At 45.3% G+C, this 9,941-nt stretch overlaps 1 protein-coding gene across 1 annotated transcript; it reads right to left on the bottom strand.

Moving 5' to 3' along the window:
- Positions 1-405: 405 nt before the first annotated feature.
- On the bottom strand, positions 406-9,467 carry CRHBP (corticotropin releasing hormone binding protein). Its single transcript, XM_009941826.2, has 7 exons — positions 9,324-9,467; positions 8,801-8,894; positions 8,004-8,161; positions 5,711-5,921; positions 4,243-4,391; positions 2,782-2,899; positions 406-1,249 (listed from the first exon to the last, which is right to left on the bottom strand). Exons 1-7 carry the CDS (start codon positions 9,402-9,404, stop codon positions 1,092-1,094), a joined length of 969 nt encoding a protein of 322 aa, XP_009940128.1. The 5' UTR covers positions 9,405-9,467; the 3' UTR covers positions 406-1,091.
- Between the last annotated feature and the right edge of the window lie 474 nt (positions 9,468-9,941).

Raw genomic sequence — 9,941 nt, 5'->3', positions numbered from 1 at the left:
GAAGATCTCAGGTGTGCAGCTGGCCTAGTCAGTTTTGACCATTAATTGAACATCAGAAGAGGACCAGTTTGCTCTCATTATTGCCAGGTGGCACTCCCAGAAAAGATACAAATCAGTCCATGTGCTCTCCAATCTAGGACACAACTCTGGTTCTCTGCTGAGCTGTGCTTCCTAGAGGCTTCCAGGCTTACACTCTTCTTCTGGGTCACCAAAGGTCTGGAAAAAATTAATCTACATTTCTATATCCCTGCCTCCATGCCTCAGCAGGACACCTGACCAAATAGAGGGAATGTTCCAGTAAGTGTACAGCTGGAACTTACTCTGTGTGAAGCTGTGTGCAACATTGGCAAACCAAACTTCTTCCCATCATGCTACTTTAATAGTCCCTAGTTTTACAGCAATGTGTGTTCAAAATTTTCATTTCCAGGAAACTGCACAAGACTTAGGAAGTTTAACCAGAATGTTTAAAGAGCTCTTCAGAAAAATACAACATAATAGTGTTTTGCCAACTCTTTGAATGTATTTATTTATGTTTGGATTTGTGTAAGGAATTTTCCATGCTATAAATTTTTATTAAAAACATGTCATTAGAAATAAATAGTACCTTTATAATCATAAACAAACCAGTGCTTTTTACACACACTAATGTTGGGTTTCCTCTTACAAAACTGGACATGTGTTCCACCATCTATTTTTTTTGTTTATACCTGATATAAAAGGATAAAGTTGCTGCATGAACTTATACTTATTATGGATTTCTTATGTCTTCAGATGAGATACACAGAGGGTTTGTGTCTATATCCCTAATAATATTTGTATGGGAAACTTAGCCTTCTGTTCTTGCTATTGATTTTCGATGTGCTAGATGAGCTTAAATACTGCAGAAGAAATGTAATTGTAATAACAAAGATTAAAATATTGGTTGCTTTTTCCTGCTTGCTCAGGGGAATTACTGATCTGTATGAAAAAAGAAATATGCTTGTACCATAGAAAGGCTCGATAATACTGGCTGGTTAAAGGAAAAATACATTTTGTTTAGTTCACCAGAACCTTGTTTTCATTTGCTATGTGAAAATGTGTGGTCTGGTTTCTCAGATAGTAGGAAAGCAGAATTCCTCAATGCTGTTCTCCTTTCTGTTTTCTGTTTCCTGCAGATCAAGTTGACGATACTCAAATGTCACGCGGTTGATGTGTTTGCCACTGGAGACCATTCGCAGCACGGTGTTGTCACAGCCAATCTTCATTTGGGCTGGTTAGGGAAAAGAGATATAAAGATACACTTATATGAGAGAGATGGAAAAGAGATATAGAGTGTTGGGAATTACAAAGAACCAATACATATAATCTTGGAAACAAGGCAAATTTGTGTGTAGTAATGACCAGCCAGTGGCAGTATTGCTGACTAAATACCTTCTTTTGAATTTGTTAGTTTGATGTTACAATGGCTTGGGCATTTAATCAAGTGTTGTAACCTTTGCTCATGCAAATGCCAGGCACTTCCCATCCCCCTGCAGTCTCCTGTACACATAGATAGACGTGATGCAGAGGTCTGTACATGTTCGCACTTTGGAAGGTATGCTGTTAGGTACCACAAGTGGTGGGTATGGGTAATGGCACCCTGCCCTGCAGATATCCAAAATTCACAGTATTGAAACGTTTTCTGCTAGAGGAATGAAAGATTTTGTGCGTAAGGAAGTTCTTCACAGTAACAAAGGCATGTAAGAGAACCACCAAGACAGACAGAAATGGCATTGCCCAGCATATAGATACAGTCTGGGGGAAATCAAGCTGCTGCTTTAGGTGAGCCATATGATTGGGGATTTAGCAAAGCCGGTTTCATCTGGTGAACCTGGAGCACCCTCCTCACTGGAGGAGAAACCTGGTGGGTCATTGGGAGAGTGGGGGCTGCAGAGATGGGATTTCCCTGCTTTCACATGGCTAGGAAAACACATTTTAATCTCAGCGCAGTGCTTAGTATTCACTCAGCACCAGTGCTTGCTGGTTAAAACTTCGAACAATGCCTGGACCATGAAGTTGTGGTGTGATGAAAGGCAAGGGAGACCACAGGGGCGAAGTGCCAGTCACGTTCCCACTCTCCACCCTGTGGAAACACTGCTTCTCCGGTGCACCTGTTCATACTCCTGAAGTACAACACATGTCCCACAGGGGCTAGTCTGTCACATCATTGCAACGCTTCATACTCTGCTGTACTGAATATCAGGGAAAATAGGAATTCTTATTTTTGTGGGGAGAAAGAGGTCACTGACCTGACATTATAGTGAAACAGGTTCAGAGCTCCTCCAAGGTTCAAAGCAGAGAGCGGGAGCTCTGAGACTTTTGGAGTATGTGTTACTCCTGCAGCAGAAAAGGAGGCTTTGGAAACACTGAACAGGTGAGAAAAACCTCCTTAACTGAGAATGTAACCTTTCTGCCTTCATTTATTATGAATTTCCAACTCATTTATCTGTTGACACTCTAATAATCATATGTGCCATAGGACAAGCATTTTAAAAATATGTATAACTTAACCTTGTTATAATGATATAACATAACAAGGGGTAAGTGAAGGTGGTCGTGGGCACGCTGAATCACACAGCCCAGCTGCAGGCTTGAATAGCTTTAGCTGTCATGTTCTGCTACTTGTGAAGCTCACCAGTCTAGCAGGAAATCCACGTTCTGTCGGGGGGGGGGGGGGGGGGGGGGGGGGGGGCGGCGCTCTGCATGACTCCCTGTGGTTAATTATTTTATAATGTGCAGGTAAGTGGAAGAAGGAGATCTTACCAGACCCATGAAAGGAGTGACAGAGATCAGCTAGTGGAAACATCTTGGAGGGGTCTAAGCCAGTTCCTCCTAAAAGCTCTACAAAATCTCCCACTCCTGCACAGCCTGCTGATGGTTTCTAAAAAGGCAGAGATTAAAAGTTTTTTATCATTTATCTTTAAAAGGTAGCAGTTCTCTAGACATGACTGCAGCCAACAGTAGGTTTTACAAGTCCTGTGTGCTCAAACCTGTGTGAAATCAGGCTGTTCCCATCCTGAGCAGCACTACTTCAATTTGACTTTAGTCAGTTAATTTCCTTAAGGGATTCCAAAAAGAGACCTAAGAAGGCACTGAAAACTACTGACAAGTAGTTAAGGTGTTGATTCAACTGATTCTAGTGCAGATAAGTAATCTGATTCTGGATGCTTAGACATGTAATCAAATTAACACAGGCATGGGCTGCACGTGTGCCCACACGCAGCTGGCAGGCAGGAACTTCAGTTCCACTATACCATACATATTCCTAAGCAATAAGTGTTGCTAAAATGAGCTATTCTGGCAAAGTTTAGTTAAAGTAGGATTTCACCTAAAGGGCAGTTTTGTATGACAACAATGGCTCACTGTGTGTTAGACTCAAAAGTGTTCTTTTCCTGAAAATTAATGCTTTTTGTCAAATACATCTTGCATGGACACCTTGTGCACCTTTGGGCTGTCACCCATATGCTGCTGTTTAAGTGCTTGATTTCTTTATCATTCTCCTGCTGTTGTCCCTTTTCTGCCCAATGCTGAATAAATAAACTCGGACACTGGCAGTCCCCATGAAGGACCTAGGCTGCCAGATTCACTGGCAGCAGAAAACAAACTTTCTTGCTCTTATCCTTCTGGCTATTTTCGAATTCGCACCTTCTTAGGCCTCCGAGGCACAGTGTGCCACCAACAGCTCTTGTCCTTTCCTGCCTAGTTATCACCAAGCACCAAATGCTGTGGCCAAACCCAGCCCTGTGATATGCATCAGAGCAGATGGAGCAGAGGATGCTCAGCAGGCTGAGCAGGGAATCAGTTGTGAGCATGTCTCTATTTTCTCCATGCTAATTCCTCACTATCTAACCCATGTCTCCTTTCTCTGTTCAGCATGGTTGCTGCTTTCATTAGTTTAAATACAGACAGATAGCTCTTCAGGAGAGCAATCCTTTCTTTCTAATGAAATTCTTACCCTTTGTTGTGGCAAGCAATATTTACAGGCATTAAAAATACTTGGCATAGTTTGATTGCCTCTTCAACATTACAGAGACAATATCAACAGAGACAGACCCAGCCCTCATCTCTGGGGGGAAACCAGAGCCCCCAGCGTACGCGCACATGGTCTGGAGCACAGATGTCCTAGAAGCCAGTGCCACAGGCTACCCCTGCTTCACGTCCTTCCTTCTCCCATGCCCAGGAAAACTGCATGTGGTTGTATTTTTTTGGAAACAAATAACTCACCTTTAAAAAGAGGCCATTTAGATGTCCCAGAATAAGATCAGATATTTTTATCACCACTGGGTAGATTATGGAGAAGCTGCAGTTTCTGTGCTGATGAGGAATGACCATGGTAAACCTTCCTGAGGGAGTCTGAGAGATGACATTGCAAGCTGGGACACGGGAGAAGATACAAGAGTTACTTGTGCAGTCCTCACTGCATGTAGCAAAATGATGTACTTTCAGCACTAACAGAGTATTTAATTACTGAGAGTTACAGCCAAACACTGAAAAATATGCATATGGCATTTTCTGGGGTTCTTGCACAGCATTTGTTCCCTAAAAATTCCCTGCCCATTCTTTACTGTGTAGCGCAAGGCAGAACTTCAGCGTGAAGCGGTCAACGGGAGAACTCACACCCCACATCCGTACATCAGAGGCTCATGTTGTTGGGGGCTCATACTGTTTGCCAGTTTGAAGGGGGCTAAAGACAGATGCAGGGATTTTTTTTTAGCTTTGACAGGTTATCACCCAATATTGCCAGCAAACACCTATGTCCTATTCTGCTTCTCTTAACGGGAGTGCTTTACGCTGCAAAACGTCCCATTGAAACTAGAACAAGTACATGCTGATTTCATCTTGAAGTTCAAACTTAACAGTTCAGGTAAGCGAGCAGTTTATCATCTGCGTGTGCAACCCAAAGGATCCTCCACACAGACCTGGGCACCAGCAGCTGCTTCAGCACACCGGTGAAGGACACCAGCCACCTCCAGCAGCTGCACACAATAATCATGTCCATGGGCATGAAGCCACGTCAGCGTGGAGACCCAGCTTGCAGGCTTGTGTCTGAACAACTTGGAGTAAGGACAGGGCAGACATGCCATCATCTTCATACTTTGCATGGTGAGGCAGATAAATCAGACTGGCCTGAACAGTAACTGTTAAATGTCCTTCCCCTCTTGGAAAAGCGATGCAAGTGACCATTAATTGTACCTTGCCAGCCCACAACCTTAGGGAAATAACTTGCAAATAGATTCTCGGGATCATGTATCACTCATAACTATCACAGAACTATTCAAGACTCTTTTTTTGCTGTTGAACTTTTTCAAATATTTTTTCCTCATTGTTGACCCAGATCTAGAAATTTCTGAGATTAAACTCTCTAAATTATTACTATGTGTTGTAGCCAAATGTATTGAAACATGACAGACTGGAAGAGATCTTCTTTGAAAGAAAGAGCCTTCTGGTCCTGAGTGAGGCTTTAGCCATGCCTAAGTTATCTCTTACATTTCACTGTCTTATTTTTTCCTTGAGGCACACACTGTCCCTGAGTCAAATCTTCAGGTGTGCAGGTGTATGTGGCTCCACTGGCATTACTGGAGCCATGTCAGTACAGATAATGCCCGCAAGAAAATTCAGTGAAAACCAACACATTCATTTTGCTTCCTGCCCCAAATGCAAGCCCGTTTGACAGTATAAAACACAGACTTACGAAAGAAGTTGGTAGTTTTCTTGACTGTGATGGCAAATCCTTTGCCTGGCTGGTGAATCCTGAAGAAGATCATTGCCACGTTCTGTGATGACTTGATGCTCCCCTGAATACTGCCACTTTCACAGAAGTCTACATATCTTTGGGAAGTGGGAAGGGCATGGTCCAAGGAACTGGGAAATTTCTCTCCTTTGAGTATCCAACCATCAAATACCTACAGGCATTCAATAATTGAAAACAAGGATTTTTCTTATCGCAGAGAGAACAGAAACATGAAGTATTACAGACACTGTTTTATTTTGACACCAGATGGCCTGTTCCAAGCCACCAATTAAAAACAAAAGTTCTTTGTATTTATTGATTTCCTATCATTTAACTAATTATACATGCTTCAGTCTGTATTTAGGAAAGGGATACGTATAAATTTTAACATTGTCTTTATTTCCTTCAGGTGACAATTTTCGTGACCTTTTTTTGAGGGAAGCAGTTCTTCTTGGTCCAGCATCATTACATTTACATCCTTATTTTTATTTCTTACTATTGCAATTTCATTGTTACTATGAGAAGTTTTTGACCAGATTGATTTGGACGCCACATGAAACATAAGCCGCCCTCTCAAACTCTGGCATTAAATTCATTGATCTGGCCTGTAATTTTCTGCCATCCATGTTTTGCAGCTTGTCATTAATGGGCCCAGAGGCCTTCCAGAGGTGTTGGAATACCATAAACTTCAGGAAGAAATTATTGGCAGAGGCATTGCTCTCTCCTGCATCTGTTCTTTCAGCTTGTCCTAACCACTAGAAAGCAGAACAAATGCTGCCTACTTGGCTGGACCTTAAGCAGCAACCTCCACAAATCTTTCCTTCACAACAAAAATAGCAAAAAATGGCCCTCACTATCTTCAGGGAAGTGTGTCAGAAATGTGTCAGAACTGGAAATCTGTATTGTGTCTAGCATAGCTGTGCAGTTGCCTGCCTTGTTGTTTCAATTCCCTCCTAGCTACTCTCACCTAGTAATTCCTTCTACACTCCAGTCAATACTTTGAAATTACAAGGACCGGATCCTGCCATTGCTTTGGTGAGTAATCCTAATGTGAGTATGTGTGGGACTTCCTCACAGAAAAGCTGAAGAATCAGTCTCTGGATTTGCCAGGACTGTGAATTTTCTGAAGCAATGAGATGTGTGTGCCCAAATTTCACCAGGGAAAAGTTGCCTGTATAAATACAGTAGTATAATGCAGAAACCGGGGACCCCGTGATCAAAGGAAAGAAACCTCTATAAAGCCTCAAAGATCTCTTGGCATTTTTCTAGTCTCCATAAGTGGCTGTAAGTCTAGATACAAAATCCTGGGACCCACAAGAGGCCGAAATCAGCTTCACTGTAGCAACGTGGGGAGACATCCTAGACAGGGGTGTGGGATGAAGGGACAGGATTCCCCAGGGCAAAGCGAGCAGGCAGACAGCATGTCTCCAAGAGAAGGAGACAAAGAAAGGGCTGAAGGGAAGCTTTGCTCCTCGTCCCTGGAGCTCAGCTCACCACTGGACAGGATGGGGTCTGTGCTGTACACAGCCATGGCAGCACAAAGGGCAGAGCGCAAGGTGAGGGGAGCAGCCAGCGGCTCTTGAGCCTCCCCTTCTCTCCTGGAATGAGTTTGGTTCTGGGTCAATGCTTCTGTCTGCCAGCAAAACGCGCTAGTAAAGTTTTTTGATACTAGAATATAAATGGCTCTGAGCCATGCACCTCTTTCTCTTCAGAGCCAACATTGTAAAAAGCTCTAGCAGGGCCATTTGAAAGAAAGCCTGCAATGATCCACTCATTAATAAGCTGATGCTAAGTGACCTGCGAGCGGAGGTCCTGGAGCAGTAACAGCCATTCAGAGAGCCATATCATTATCTGCATGGCTTGGGTGATTCATGGTGTAGTGAGAAAACCTTCCTAACGGGGCTGAGGGACTCGTACTGACCAGACTTTGATTTCAGTCCCCCAGGTATAGAAAGTCAGTAGAGCTGCTGCTGGAAAAGTTCAGAAGAGCCAGTGTTGCATTTTGGTGAATGATCCTCAGCCTGCATCCAACTTTGCTTTTGGAGGTTGATGGTGGTGGGGACATACCCAAAGTGCCTCAGGGAGGAGGAACCACTGTCCCAGAGATGGCTGCTTTGTGAAAGCCTGTTCTGCACACACAAACACACACTTGCGCACACACATGTTTGCTTGCCCCTTACACACGTAGCAAATACCTCACACATCAGATGAGAGCAGGGAAGGGGAACTGCAGCAGGACTTGCAAGTTTCTTACCTTCAGGAAATCGCCCGCTTGGCAGTCAATGTTTATGAAGTTGTAATCTATTGTAATGAGCTCCTCAGGCTCCCCAATAAAGAAGGTTGCACAGTGCAGCTGTGGTTGGTCTGCGGTGAAGGTGAACTGCCCCTCTATACTCAGCATGTCGATGCACCCTGCAGAAACAGAGACATGGGGCTGCTGCCTCAGCCTGCTGGGGACGGAGACTCAGCACCAGTTCCCGCAGCGCAGGGAAGGAGGGCACGAGGAGAGAACCCCACGCAGAGACCCAGCTGGTGGTGGGGAGAGAAAGAACCAGCTGAAGCAATTAGGAGCCTGGTGAGCATTGGAGGATGAATAGTAATTCACAGATGTGAGAACAAGCGTGTGATGAGGGGGTGCAGGGGGGATGACATGTCAAAGCATCTCTGGGCAGAAAACTCTGTGTGTGTGTGTGCACAAGTGCACAAACACCCCGCTCCTTCAGCTTTCTCTCTAATCGTAGCTTCTCCACCCCTGCCACTTCCCCTGGAGATGTGACTCTGCCCAGGGACATGAGTGGACAATCCTCATCCTCCTCCCACTGTTGAGGAACCTCAACTCTGAGCCCCAATCTCTTTTCAGAGCCCCATTTCGATCTGTCTGCCTTAGTCACAGTTTTTCTGAGATTAGAACACTTTGTCTTTCTTCTCTCCGCCCTTGCAAAAGGCATTTGCAGCTCTACCATGCTCAAATATCCTCTTTCTCTTCCCTGAGCTCCCTCTAGGACTCTCCCACCCACAGATGATCCCCAGCAGAGCATCAGAGAAACTCACGGAGCGACCGCCGGTAAATCTGCCCTGCAGACAGCTCTCTCTTCAGATCTTCACTGAGGAGTAGGAAGGGCTCATCTTCACTGGCATCCCTCACCTGGTGAAGAGGTTAAGAAGAGGCTGAGGCAAGGAGAAATGCAGCCCCCTCCCTGCATGTCTCAAGAACAGGCACCAGATTAAATCCCTCCTCCAAGAACAGTGCAGCTGTAGAAGAGCTGGGTCAGAAAGCTGCCAACCTGCAGCAGAAGGGAGCAAACCTGGCACCTAAGAGGTGAGCCCAGCAGCTCAGTGAACAGCAAGTTTCTTAAATCCTCAGCAAAAATGCAGGTTTGATAAAAGGGGAGGGGGGGAGGAGATGGGGATGGGATGGTTGCATTAGTGTAACCCAGGTGTAGGTTAATGCAGGAGGAGTGGGAACAGGAGGGGAGAGAAGAAAAAGCGCAGTGCTTGAAAGCTGAGAGTACAAGTTAGAAGACAGCAGCTAAAAGCCCAGTGAAGTGCTTTAGTCATCAGCCCCATTGCTCACCTCTAGGTATCTGGTTTCCCCCTTGGAGGCTGCCAGGAAGATGAGAACAAAGTGGCATTGAAACTGGAAAGCAGACGGCATGCTGACAGCTCCTCCGGCGGCCCTCCCTCTCTTCCCGCGGCCAAGTTTCTCCCAGTCTGCGCTGGTAGGCAGGAGCCACTGGGCTATCTTGGAGAGACTCTTTTTATAGAGCTGTTGGGAGGGGAGGCACTTGGTCCCCGTACTGATAGGGTAACCCATGGTAACTGAATTCCTCTCTCAGTGACACAATACGTGGGCATGACAAGGGTCCAAATCACAGTCGCAAATTTTCAAGCCAGTCGAACTCCCCTCACTGGCAGATGTCTTTTCTACTTATCTGTCTGGCAGAGCTGAAAAGCTCTGGGGAGGAGAGCTTGTCCCTGTGCAGCCAGGGCACTTGTGCAGTGTGTTTATTTCAAGTTACCCCAAAGTGAGGAACGAGGAGTAACCCTCCATCCTCCTCCTCTTCTGCTTTCCAGCCCCAGGGCATTTTGGACCTGCAGAACTCCCTGCCTCCCTCCTGCTACTCTGCGACAAGCAACCCTCTACAACCCCGGTGCCAGGTGCTTCCCACCAGCCAGGGCTGGGTGAGTGCCC

This window comes from Opisthocomus hoazin, chromosome Z (assembly GCF_030867145.1).
Source record: "Opisthocomus hoazin isolate bOpiHoa1 chromosome Z, bOpiHoa1.hap1, whole genome shotgun sequence".
NCBI classification, from domain to species: domain Eukaryota; kingdom Metazoa; phylum Chordata; class Aves; order Opisthocomiformes; family Opisthocomidae; genus Opisthocomus; species Opisthocomus hoazin.
This window is presented reverse-complemented; position numbering and strand designations above follow the sequence as displayed.

Bases quoted from the DNA above. Each gene is read 5' to 3' on its own strand.
- CRHBP (XM_009941826.2), bottom strand. From the start codon at position 9,404: ATGCCGTCTGCTTTCCAGTTTCAATGCCACTTTGTTCTCATCTTCCTG. The intron at 8,162-8,800 runs GTGAGTTTCTCT...CTGTTTCTGCAG, and splicing joins GATTTACCGGCGGTCGCTCC to GGTGCATCGACATGCTGAGT. The intron at 1,250-2,781 runs GTAAGATCTCCT...TTCCCTAACCAG, and splicing joins TCACTCCTTTCATGGGTCTG to CCCAAATGAAGATTGGCTGT.